We start from the raw sequence: 13,795 nt of genomic DNA, 5'->3' as shown, positions 1-13,795 counted from the left end.
AGCTGATTCCAAACCCCCCTTTACAATCACCACGCCTGCCAGCACCCAACAAAGCAGCCGAAAGCGCTGACCCCTGCGCCTCTCTCGGTCACTGAATAAGGGCACGTCCAGTGGATAGAGGCCACAAATGCAACCCAGTAACAGACTTTCTGTGACACTACTGCAACCTAGGAGGTGTTTGGGGAGGGTGTGTTTGGAAGGGTTATCTGGGGATGGTGTGTTTGGGTTAGTTGGGGAGTGGGTGGTGGGCCACACATTTGTTGATGTTTGTTAATTCCAAAATACTCATGTTCTGCAAAGGAATTCACATCTGGAAATTCAATTTGTGAAGTGGTGTGCTTTTTTATTGCACAGGATCACATGCACTGTGTGCCATGGGTTGTGTGCAGTTGCTGCATGCTCAGAAGTAGTCCTCAATGAGTTACTGTCGGGCTGCACACCCATCCCTAACATCCCTGTGATGGTGTTGTTGCATGTCAACAGGTGCATCCCGTCACCATCATCATCAGCATCTGCTGGATGTATGTCCATGTCCGGGAACAGGGGTATGTTACGCCTGATGCACATATTGCGCAACATGGCACAGGCCAGGACTATCTTCCCTACCTTCACTGGCCTGTATGTTAGTGCCCCACCAGAGCAGTGAAGGCAGCGAAAATGTGCCTTCAACAGTCCAGAGGTCTGCTGAATTGTCGACCGTGTTCAGATGTGAGCATGATTGATGCTATTTCCTGGTGAGTCTGGGGATCTCTCACAGGGGGCATCAGCCATGATAGTAGGGGATAACCGGAATCACCTGTATGGAATGTGACACAGGGAGGGTCATTAGACGGAGGTGACTGGGCAGTGCATACATATTGGGATGTGAGTGAGTGACATGCATCTGGGTCTGTGCATTTGCGGGGACTCATTCGCCTTGATCCTCACTGTGACAGGCAATGCTGGTCAGGCAATGTGTAGGGTCTGACTCCCAAGGATGGGTTGGTGTGGTGGATGGGGCTGAGTCAGGATATCCTGTGTATTGTGACATGGCAGCGATGCATGCTGGTACCTGTAGTGCATTGCACATGCATATCTGTCTGTGCTTAGATTGTGATAGAGTGGTCCGTGGCCACCCAATCTTGAATGCCGATTGTGTCCCAGCATTGGCATGGAGGCTGTGGGCCATGCACTGGTGCCAGTGAACGCCCCCCATGCCCTGGTGCACATCCAAAGAGGTGTGTTTTGATACTTTTACTCACCCAATAGCCAGGTCCGCCGTCCGCAATAAAACACCTTGTACGCAGGCAGGGTGTTATTCCGGAGGACCATGGAGTGATGGGATGATCGCGGGAAGCCTGCGCAGCAGTCGGCGATTGTCAGGTCCACATCACATACAACCTGTACATTCAATAAGTGGTGAAGCTTTCCGTTTCTATACATCTCCTCTGTGGTATGGGCATCCACCAGCTCTATATGTGTGCAGTCCACTGCTCCCAATACATGCCTGTAAGTGCATGGAAACAGACATTGGTGGCATTGACCTGTGCCTGTGTGGTTGGTAGGGCGATGTGTTGGGACACTTGGCGCACAAGGATCTCCACCAGCACAGTTGAAAATGCTGGCTGCGAGATGCTATGCAGTTCGCTGACTGAGTGTTGGGATGTGCCCATGGCAAGAAAGTGCAGCACTGACGCCACCTTCAACAGGGGTGGGGTTTGGCAGTCCAGATGCCTATTATGCTCTGGATGTCATCATGGATGAGCGCCACAAGTTCCAGGGTGGTATCCCTGTTCAGGCAGTATACTGTGTGTATGTGCCTGTCAGTCAGGACCCAGGCTGTGGCCCTTGTGTGGGGTATGGGTACACGCCTCTGGGGTGCAACTTGCATGCCACTGTACATCTGCATTCTCCTTCTCATCCTCCTCCTCCTCGTCCACTGCCTGTCAGCCTGTTGCCACTGTTGCAGCTCCTGCTCATAAAGATGCACTGCTGCATGCCGTAGCTCCAGGTCCATGACCACTGCTACGGGAGGCAGCATGGTTGTGCTGGGAAGTCTGTGTGGTGTGGTTGTGGTCCTTTTCAGCAGTCTGCAGCTGGGTGCATTGGGTGCACCTGTGGCCTGTTCCTCCATGTCTCGGCCTGTTTACTGCTTGCTCTGCAGTGCCAGTGTTTCCAGCATGGTTTTTCCAGTTGAACCGGCATTTTTGTGCCAGTGCTTCTGAGAAAACCGCTGTCTTAATGCACCCTTATTTCCGGGGTGCCAGTGTTTCCAGCTTTCGGAGGGTACCGCTGTTTCGGTTCACTGTGCTAATAGCAACGGTAGCACAGTGTACACTGTTACGGGCACCGTTGTTACCGGCATTCCCTCTCGTAGTCTTGTGGCCTGGAAAGAGTGCTTGTAGGTAATCAGAATTACGGGCACGTTGTTTCCAGACCGGCACACTTGTAATGAGGCCCATAGCCTTATCTTATTTGATGAATATTTACCCCTTTTTAGGAGTTTGGAATATTAGCCTTGTTGCGTTATTATTCAACTTAAAAGCATGTTTTGTCTTTGAAAGAGGTTTTCTTTCAATATTGACACAATTCTTTCTGTGAATATATATTGCTTGAAGAAACTGAAAAGAACTTTCCTTTGGTAAATAATGGGATTTTTCAATACTGTTAAATATTCACTTCTAGTACTTAGAAGAAATAGCACCTCTAATTATTTTCAAAAGGTAGACACTCTAGCAATCATGCTTATAGCATAATTTCTTTACATTTTGTAGCCCTTATTTTATTATTCTCATGGCATTGAGAGAGTTGGTCCATTATAATGTAACCCAACCAGTATACAGGAATGAAACAATGACCGATGAAATGTAACACAACCCTTTCCTGAAGTATCTACACAGATTAAGGGAATTAAATGAAGTATGTTAGATGACGTTGGAGTGTGGACATCTATATTGCTGGTGTTGCTCACTAATAATTTGTGGTGTCAGCACATGAGCAGAGTAGGGAGAGAGACGTCTTAAGAGAGCTGTTATGTGGGTTCTCTTGCCAACTACACCATGAGCGCTTCCAGAGTGTTTATAGCGACAGAAGTACCAGCAGGCACAGCACACTGCCTGACACATCTTGCAATATGTATGACAAGAGAGTAATTTCAGGGTAGAAAGGCCTTCATGCAATGGATAATAAAAGAAGGTTCCCTGCGGAAAGAGGTGTCAATGATGGGACATGGTAAAACACAACACAAGGTAATACATTATACATTATCAGGACCGAGAAGAGGAGAAATTATGAAAGAAGACCACACATTTTTAAATTATGTTGATAAACGAGGAAGAGAAATAGCTAGATGTTGGGAAAGGGGCTAGTTACAAATAGAAGGGCAGATATTTACCCCAGAAGGCTGGACCAATGTACTGATTGGTTGTAAGGCAGAGGTACTCATAGAGCAACTACGAGTGGTTGACCACAAGGTAAATGAAGAATGCATAAAAGTATGGACTACAGACACTAGAATGTTAACTTGGGTAAAGAACGACGCAGGCCCACCGACAGCAGTGAAGCTCCAAGGAAGGCGTGCCTAGCTACACCTCGGTGATGTCAAAACTGAAAAAAACATGGACCCCCCTGCGTGCCAACCCAGAACGTGAAGGTGAAGCGAGTCCAGATAAGGTCCATAAAGAGAAACAATCAGCAGCAAGAAGAGTAGAGACATTGATTTCCATATAGATATGCAGACAACTAAGTAAACATCCTTGCAACTACATTGGCATGAAACAAAGCAAGACACTTAACAGTACGTAGAAGAGTAACACATGCCTCTTATAACAATATAAAACCCCCCTTGAATGCCTCTTTATGCATAAGAAATACAGGTGCAGTAAAAGTAGGGGAAAATAAAGGAAGCAAAAAAACAAAAGACTTACATGGAATTAATGTTTATGTTAATGTTAAAGGATATTTGTACCACGCACTATCACCACCAGAGTGGTCCCCTGGCACTCTGGTGGATCTGAAAAGGAAGAGGTGTGGGGGTTTGAGTTAGTGGGGACGAGCGGGAAAAGTGCAAGAGAGCAGTGATGTGCTGTTGGCAGCTTCAGTTCGGTTAACACCGTTCGTTGAGCTTGGGGGTGCTTTCCAGTCGGTAGCCATTGTGTGCTATTGTGCCAAGTTATGTGTGGTTTGTTTTGTTGTTGTACTGTAGTGAACTTTGTGCGGTTTGTTGAGCTTTAGGGTTGTGGTTGTGTTTGGTTAGAGTTTGAGAGGTTTATGTAGAGGTCTGAAGTTGTTAGTGGGTTGGTTATTGGCCTCGCTATATAGAAGTGATATGTGTTAAATTTCCATGTTCTGCCTAGATGTGGTGAGGGAATATCGCAGCATTTCTATGTAGATCTGGCTCACAATCCTGTCCACATACGATGCATGCCAATATTCACAATTATATCCACATGTGGCACAGGCCCACATTCAAATCCTGTCTAGATGCGAAGCAAGCCAGCATTCACAGTTCCATCCAAATGTGGCGTTGGTAATATTCCCAATGTAGTCTAGATGTGGCAATGGCTGGCATTCACAATTCTGTCTAGATTTGGCACTGGCCGACATTCACAATCCTGTCTAGATGCGGCACAGGCCAGTGTTCACAATTCTATCTATGCGTTGCATTCTCTAATATGCACAATTCTATCCAGATGCGATGCAGGTTAATGTTCACTATTCTAACTAAATGTTGTACTTGCTACCATTCACAATTCTGTGTGGGTCCGGCGCAGGCTAATGTTCACAATTTCATCTAATTAATTGGTAATTGCTAACATTCACAATTCTATCTAAGTGTGGCATTCTCTAACATTCACAATTCTATCTAAATGTGGCACGTGCTAACAATAAAGGTAGGCACGGCGGGATTAATGTTCCAACATTGGGCCTGTGGTTCAAGAACCTGTATGAAGCTGCCTCCAAATTGGGGTGGAGTGTTCTCCATAGTGGTAAGAAGTACATCACTCCAGTAGTATCCCAGAGTTAAGTTCAAATTGGCGACTTCCCCCAAATTAAAACACACTTGAGAAACAAAAGGTCCCTCTCCCTTAAACGCAGTAAAAGAGAAAACTATTTCTCAGCGAAATCACCAGTGGTCTTTGATGACATACCAGATGAATACAAATTGTTCAATAAGGCAAAAGCATTTTTTATGTCTTTCTTTGCTTTGTTTCAGGCCAACGCGAATACCAAATGGTTGCAAATAACCAGATGGGAGTAAACAATATTTTAATGCCGGAGGAGGATCTAAGAGAGTAATGGCTCATGACTCTACAGAATAGGTATGTCCTTTATTTCATAATGGCCATGGAGAGTGGCGTGTGTGCAACTATTGGGCCATCTTGTTGCATGTCCATACCCTTCCACAATGGGGAAAATGAAACCCTCACAGAGGTCATTGCCACCTTGAAGGAATTACACACAAATATGCTGGAGGAGGTGGATGAGCCTGAAAATGATGAGTGGTTCAGCTATCTGTTCTCATGGATGCTTACCTGGCTGGCTAATACATTCAAAAATATTAATAGCAATAGTTCATACTATTAGATTTCTGTGTTCTAAAAATAGCAATAATCAGTGGCAAAAAGGCTGCCAAAGTAGCAGATGGAATTGAAATAGTAATAAAGAGGAATGCTCACATACATGAATATAAGCAAATGAATGACTTGCCTCGTGCCAAGGCAATGGGAAGCACTGCGCCACTCCAGGATCAATGGTTACTTCTCCTCAGGACCCGCACATTTACACCGAGCACTGGTATATTGTGATTCCAATGGGGAATGCTGCTATATGACCTGCATGGATGAATATGTCAGACATATAGGCACCCTGAAGGGGCTGACCAAAGTATGGATACCCAAGAAGCACTTTGCGGGGGAGGGCATAAAGAAGGGTATGGTTTAGGACTCGACCAGAGGGGGGAATGTTGAGGAAAGATGAATACGGAATGCATAGCTACAACCCCACCCAAGAGTCAATATCGCACCGGTGAGAAACGTTACTCACTAAGGCAGCCATGCCACCCATATTCCAGACAGGTACAGCAGAATATGAACACGATGTAAACTACAGATTGAGAAAATAAACAAAGTCACATTGAAACAACATTGAAACAACACATATGCATCCTCTAGACACAAAGCACATATGCATTCAACATGAAGACAATGCATTAGGACAAATGTGCATTTATACATCAAGAATACTAACATAAGCAATATATATATGCCAAATGCAACACAAACAACATGTGAGTGTAGCTTATTAACATAAAAACGCAGTAGTAATGGGCAGCCATCTTTTCCAAAATGGAAGCTGCATTACGCTTCTAAGTAAATGAAAGGCCTCAAGGTTTCACGAGAATTCAAAATGCTGAAATAACAAAATGCAGATTTTTGCAGAGCTCAGACAGTAGATCCTGCTTAAGCCATAGTTACTCAGAAATTAGGGAGGGTCAGAGCCATGCATAAAAGGCATGAGATATCGATTCCCAAGACTTCAGAAGAATACTAACCATTTAATTAAAACCTGGAAAAGGACAACGGACCATTTTAAGCCAGGTGCAGAGTAATTATGAGTCTAAAGACGCCATAAGGAATGCATCAAGAGAGTCTGCACTGGTTGAGAAAACGATAACTCACACTAATATTAGCTAAAATCCCAGTAAATGCAGGGGAAAACATTTCCAAACCTGGTGCACCCCTACTACTGTCTCGCTCATGTCTTCACAACCTGTCAGTTGCTCAAGGTTGATCAGTATAGTGCCAACCAATTGATATCCATAACGCTAGGCCACCCAGTACGTATTAAACCAACCAATTACTTATTATAGAGATGATGAATTTTTACTATTATCAATTTAGAGGTGGGCGCAGGAGGGGCCAGTAGATAAGTATTAACCAATCATAAATGTAGCCCCAATACAGTGTTTATTTAGATATCTCTACCAACCAATCCCCTTACCTCGTAGGTTTTTATACAGTAGATGTCAGAGGTGATGAAAGTTACCCTTAACACTTGTTTTTTCTGATGAGCTTATTCAGAGCCACAAGATCTTTATGCTTTTATGCTGTCCCCGCTTTATTTTGGATGTTAATAAAGCAATTTCTTTACTATAATTTTGTCTACTTCTGTTATTGAGTCTGGGTTTTATGGCTCCTCGTCCTCTGTGTAATATTGGGGTTTCTCAACCTGTCTTGTCAAAGATAGGTCTGTCACCAAACTATTTCCACCTGGCTGGCTTATTTCGTGTTTGCTATCAAGGGTTTGAAGGAATCCACTACCTTGCTTAGTCTACAGACACAGTGGGTGACTTCTCTAGCTTAAGAACAAGCATGGCTTTTGTTGCATTCACTTGGTTGGAGTCATTCTACCCGGAGCCTGGCAGCCGCTTTTGGTGCATGCAAGATATAGTAGCATACCCAGCAGTATGGGCGTTCATTGACATATTTCTATCAACTGATAAACTGTGTCTAGAACTGTTCTCACGTTTATTTAGTACTGAACTCCTTGGACCATCATCCTCATCACAAGGGGTATCTAGTTTGGACAGCACACCACTTCTGTGGGTAATGATGTTCATGCCAGGTTCTTGTTATTCCCTGCATAAAGCGGTATCACACCAGGGAATTTGGTTGGTGTTCAAGTTCTACCTCCTGCCACCTCTTCTTACAGTCAAACCAAATGGATCTTTGCCACGCATTAGGACATGTACAATGGAATTCTGTAATGACAGCTTTATAAAAAATCATGGCTGTTGTTATTATAATTAATTCGTACGGCCTGCATCTGTTTTTTGAAGGTATAAAAAACATGCACCATCTGAGGGAATCCAGCCTGTGCACAAGGATCAGAATACTGATCTCCACAGACAGGCTTTAGGTTTCCCACATGTAACTAGAAAGCGCACAGCAACACTCTGTCAATTGTGAGGTTCCCACTCAATGTAGAACATCTTTTTTCAGAATGAGGCATCTGTGGGAAAATCCATATTCCAGACAGGTACAGCAGAATATGAACACGATGTAAACTACAGATTGAGAAAATAAACAAAGTCACATTGAAACAACATTGAAACAACACATATGCATCCTCTAGACACAAAGCACATATGCATTCAACATGAAGACAATGCATTAGGACAAATGTGCATTTATACATCAAGAATACTAACATAAGCAATATATATATGCCAAATGCAACACAAACAACATGTGAGTGTAGCTTATTAACATAAAAACGCAGTAGTAATGGGCAGCCATCTTTTCCAAAATGGAAGCTGCATTACGCTTCTAAGTAAATGAAAGGCCTCAAGGTTTCACGAGAATTCAAAATGCTGAAATAACAAAATGCAGATTTTTGCAGAGCTCAGACAGTAGATCCTGCTTAAGCCATAGTTACTCAGAAATTAGGGAGGGTCAGAGCCATGCATAAAAGGCATGAGATATCGATTCCCAAGACTTCAGAAGAATACTAACCATTTAATTAAAACCTGGAAAAGGACAACCGACCATTTTAAGCCAGGTGCAGAGTAATTATGAGTCTAAAGACGCCATAAGGAATGCATCAAGAGAGTCTGCACTGGTTGAGAAAACGATAACTCACACTAATATTAGCTAAAATCCCAGTAAATGCAGGGGAAAACATTTCCAAACCTGGTGCACCCCTACTACTGTCTCGCTCATGTCTTCACAACCTGTCAGTTGCTCAAGGTTGATCAGTATAGTGCCAACCAATTGATATCCATAACGCTAGGCCACCCAGTACGTATTAAACCAACCAATTACTTATTATAGAGATGATGAATTTTTACTATTATCAATTTAGAGGTGGGCGCAGGAGGGGCCAGTAGATAAGTATTAACCAATCATAAATGTAGCCCCAATACAGTGTTTATTTAGATATCTCTACCAACCAATCCCCTCACCTCGTAGGTTTTTATACAGTAGATGTCAGAGGTGATGAAAGTTACCCTTAACACTTGTTTTTTCTGATGAGCTTATTCAGAGCCACAAGATCTTTATGCTTTTATGCTGTCCCCGCTTTATTTTGGATGTTAATAAAGCAATTTCTTTACTATAATTTTGTCTACTTCTGTTATTGAGTCTGGGTTTTATGGCTCCTCGTCCTCTGTGTAATATTGGGGTTTCTCAACCTGTCTTGTCAAAGATAGGTCTGTCACCAAACTATTTCCACCTGGCTGGCTTATTTCGTGTTTGCTATCAAGGGTTTGAAGGAATCCACTACCTTGCTTAGTCTACAGACACAGTGGGTGACTTCTCTAGCTTAAGAACAAGCATGGCTTTTGTTGCATTCACTTGGTTGGAGTCATTCTACCCGGAGCCTGGCAGCCGCTTTTGGTGCATGCAAGATATAGTAGCATACCCAGCAGTATGGGCGTTCATTGACATATTTCTATCAACTGATAAACTGTGTCTAGAACTGTTCTCACGTTTATTTAGTACTGAACTCCTTGGACCATCATCCTCATCACAAGGGGTATCTAGTTTGGACAGCACACCACTTCTGTGGGTAATGATGTTCATGCCAGGTTCTTGTTATTCCCTGCATAAAGCGGTATCACACCAGGGAATTTGGTTGGTGTTCAAGTTCTACCTCCTGCCACCTCTTCTTACAGTCAAACCAAATGGATCTTTGCCACGCATTAGGACATGTACAATGGAATTCTGTAATGACAGCTTTATAAAAAATCATGGCTGTTGTTATTATAATTAATTCGTACGGCCTGCATCTGTTTTTTGAAGGTATAAAAAACATGCACCATCTGAGGGAATCCAGCCTGTGCACAAGGATCAGAATACTGATCTCCACAGACAGGCTTTAGGTTTCCCACATGTAACTAGAAAGCGCACAGCAACACTCTGTCAATTGTGAGGTTCCCACTCAATGTAGAACATCTTTTTTCAGAATGAGGCATCTGTGGGAAAATCCATGTAATCAGGTAACTTCCTAGAGTACAGTCTCAGTCTCAACTATTCTCACTGGTTTGGAAAAAGATTTGCCTCAAAGTGTTTTAGGTGCGTTTGAAAGTAGCATGAAGGGGCCTTTGCATGCCATGGATCAGCACATAGAAAAAACATGTGTGCACTACCCAATGCATGCCTCATTCCATATCTGTCAGCTATGGCTTTGACACCCTTTGGGTGATACCTTCAGCATCAACCACATGAGAGAAATCCAAAATTAGAGTATTCATTAACATATAAGTTAACAGTTCATCTATCACTTATGTAATGACAGCGGAGACCATTCTGATTGTATCCATTTACCCTATTGGACTACAGTTCCAGAGCATTGTGAGAACTGGCAGATGGGTAAATAACAAGTGTAACATGCATCCTAAATCATATGATCCTGGAAAAGCATTATGAATAGTTTCAAACACTGTCTGAACAATGATTTCCAAAACAAAATAAACTAAATGTCATTTCAACAGGATGATTAGCTATTCATCTGGCATTATTCACAATTTCTTTTAACTCACATTTTTTATTTGGGATACAGTGTGCATTTCAAGTTGCTTTTGCGATCTTCCTTTATTCCCGCCTAAGAAGTGGGAAAAAATGAAAACAAATATCAACCGTCATAAAAAATGTCAAAATTAAATACAGTGGAATGTATATTCTGATTGTCTTCAAACATGCAGCATTAGGCCTGGCATATCTAATTTATGGTAACTATTGCTTAAGATCATTGAAAAACATATTATATGACCTTGTTCAATGAAAGTGACCTTGAAATAGAGATTATGATACATATATTTTCATTAAGATTCAGTTATTCCAATTAGATTTTAGTGAGATGGAAATAGGAGGGTAGTGTTTCAGGGGTTTTCTGAGTAAATGTTTCACTTTTTTTCTTTTTTAATTATTGATATTATTCTTGTTTGTTTTTCCAGTGTTTCTTTTTTTTTATTTACATTGACTATTTTCATCTGACCTGTAATTGCCTTCAGCAAATGAGCTCGACTTTTTATGTTTTTGATTTGTATTTGCGTTTTAATTGCCAAGTTTACAAGAAAAGTATGTGTGCCCATGGGTACTATTACATAAGACTTGTGATGTTAAATGGCAGATTGATGTGAAAAGAAAACACTAATCACCAAGTTTCTTCTGTGGCAAACGTGCCAGTGCCAATCACACATATGCTATCTAAGCTATCTTTTCTATGCTATCTTTGCTTTTAAAATAAAGGCATTGATTCTGAATTTCTTTTACGCAAACTATTGAGTACTGATCATAAAGCATATATTTCCATTCAGCTTGTCTTATTGAAATTACATTTTAGAGGGATGAAAATAGGATCATGGGTGGAAGGTTCTAGAGCAACTCAAGAGTTTAAACATTTTTATTGGGCCTCATTAGGAGTGTGGCGGTCTGGAAACAAGGGTGCCAGTAACCTTACTGGCACCCTTGTTTCCGGACCGCCACACTACAAGCCTGCCTGCCGGGGCTGCTGCACCCGGAAGGTCTGACCCTGCCGGGCGCAATGGCTCCGGTAGGCAGAGTTGTCATAGAAGCACTAGCACCGTTACTAACGGTGCCAGTGCTTCCGAGTCCCCATTGTACTCTATGGGAATGGGGACTTACCGAATCCCCCGCCTGACTTCCCGCTCCGCCGGGACTTATAATGCCCCAGTGGCACCCAGAAGTCAGACGGCAGATTCAGTGTTTCGAGGTCAGCAGCAACCCCCCGGTAGCACCGGCAGGTTACCGCTGACCTCATAATCAGGCCCATTGTCTTTTTTTAAGCTCATATCACACTTTTATATTTGTTCCATGTACCTTTGCTCTTTCATTTCCCTGGAATTTTCTTTAAACCTGTCTCAAATTTCATTAGATCAGTTTTGCACCCTATTTACCCTCTTTGCATTTTCTTTACATTTCCATTGATATTGTCTATCATCTCTATCATATTTCGTAATTTGAATTGTTTGCATACTACCTCAATATCTTTTCTGTATATGTTCTTTTAATTTTCTTTTCCCAATTTGTGCTCCCTATTTTTCCACCATTCTCTTTTGTTATCCCTATATATACTGACTGACCATCTGTTTTTTTTCCTCCAGACCGTATATTTTCTTAATCTTTCCTGAGCTATTTCTCTTAACATCCCACCTAGGAAATATCTTTCCATGTTCTTTTACAATGTAACATGAATGAGTTCTCTGCTTGCGGATCTTCTGGTCAGGGGAAGGTGGCTACTGCATTCAATAGTAGTGTTACTGGTGATGTGCAGATGTGTTATGTGTTTGAATTGTCGATGTTACAAGAACAAATAGTGTGTATATGGGTCATATGAAAGAATACCTCCCTTGCAACCCGTGGATTAACGAAACATCTGCTAAAATCTCAATATTTCTGCACGGACCGATTGCTTTTTTCCAAAACATGCCGGTAGCTAAGCACAAATACGCTATCTGTTTGGCGACGTTGTTGAAACAGCACTGGAGTTTTGTGATGAACCCACACCCAAAACAGCTTTGCACTGCAAAGGTTTTCTGCATTAAGGCCCTATATGCTATTATGTCAGTTGTATGAAAACGGAATCTCAGAATATTGTCATCTAACGTCATGAGAGAACTTTTTTATTTCACACCTCTTTTCTCAAGTGAGACTTTGAAAGCCCTGCAGATCCAAAAAGGTTCTGGTAAAAGTGGGAATAAACTTGTACCGCCACTTTGCTGGATCCTCAGTATTTTCCTCGATTTGGCAGGTGGTCTTGGGGAGGATAACGGACATAACAGGTCACCTGCTTTTCCAATTCACTTGGCAAATCTTCCAGGTTTACTGGCAGCATGAGATTTTCATCTTGGCAGTAAATGAATTGATTCCAATAGAATTTTGTGCCACCTGATAAAAGTATCATCATTACAGACGGGGACCGGTTAAATGTCTCTTTTCTACCCGATGTAGATAACATGCACAAATAAAGTTCCTACAAGAGACACTAGTTTCTCAAAAATGCTTGCCCTCTGTTCCATTCTCAACCATTCTCATACCTCTAAACTCATCTGTTTGTTTGGAGCACAATTCAGCCTGTCGTATTAAAAAAATAAATGTTATTCAAGTATCAAAAATATACAAAAACATCTATCTTCCATACAATTTTTACCATTCCCAAAAACTGAAACTGGTGTATACACGCATAATGCAGTCTACAATCAATACTTGCATTAATGCTTTAGTGGTGGGGTTAGTAAAGTGTGCCATCATTCCTTAGATTCACTTTACTTATTTCTTGGCACATTAATTAAACTTCAAGACACAAAGCACTGGTCTCGACATTTTTTTCCAGAATTATGCATTGGCTTGGCCATTCTTCTATTGTTCAAACTCATCCACAATTTATTTTGCCAAACTTGTTTTTCTAAAACCAAACAGGGGGCAGAAAACTCCCTAGCCCTGGTCTTTCTCATCTCAGACCTTTTCTAATTGATAGTGCAATGTAATTCAAACAAAAGGCATGTTGACACTTGTGAAACGTGTGTTTCGGCCTCTCAGTTAGGGGTCAGCTCATTGAACACTGAGCGCTGCTAAGACTTTCTAATAAGGCCTTCATCAGGACTGTTACAAATTAAAAGCCGCTACTTCGTGTATCAAGCACAACCCTTTTGAACAGAGATCCAACAACCCTCCTTTTCTCTTTTGGATCACAGCTCCTACAAACAAAACCATATACAACAGTCAGCCTTTTGTACGCTTAAAACAATAATCATTTATCACACTCGAACTCACAAAGGACATTGAGTAAACTA

At 42.0% G+C, this 13,795-nt stretch overlaps 1 protein-coding gene across 3 annotated transcripts in view; it reads right to left on the bottom strand.

Annotated features, from left to right (window-relative positions):
• LOC138491337 (natural cytotoxicity triggering receptor 3-like) overlaps positions 1–13,795 on the bottom strand; it is a 169,581-nt gene that overhangs the window by 47,677 nt on the left and 108,109 nt on the right. For all 3 annotated transcript variants that reach the window (XM_069617814.1, XM_069617816.1, XM_069617815.1), the window contains one exon: positions 10,523–10,584. In XM_069617814.1, coding sequence (XP_069473915.1) covers positions 10,523–10,584 — 62 coding nt within the window. The remainder of the gene's footprint in view (positions 1–10,522; positions 10,585–13,795) is intronic.

Source organism: Ambystoma mexicanum, chromosome 10 (genome assembly GCF_040938575.1).
Source record: "Ambystoma mexicanum isolate Mex_15411 chromosome 10, UKY_AmexF1_1, whole genome shotgun sequence".
NCBI lineage: Eukaryota > Metazoa > Chordata > Amphibia > Caudata > Ambystomatidae > Ambystoma > Ambystoma mexicanum.
Note: the sequence above shows the minus strand (reverse complement) of the source record. Positions and strands in the feature narration are given on the sequence as shown.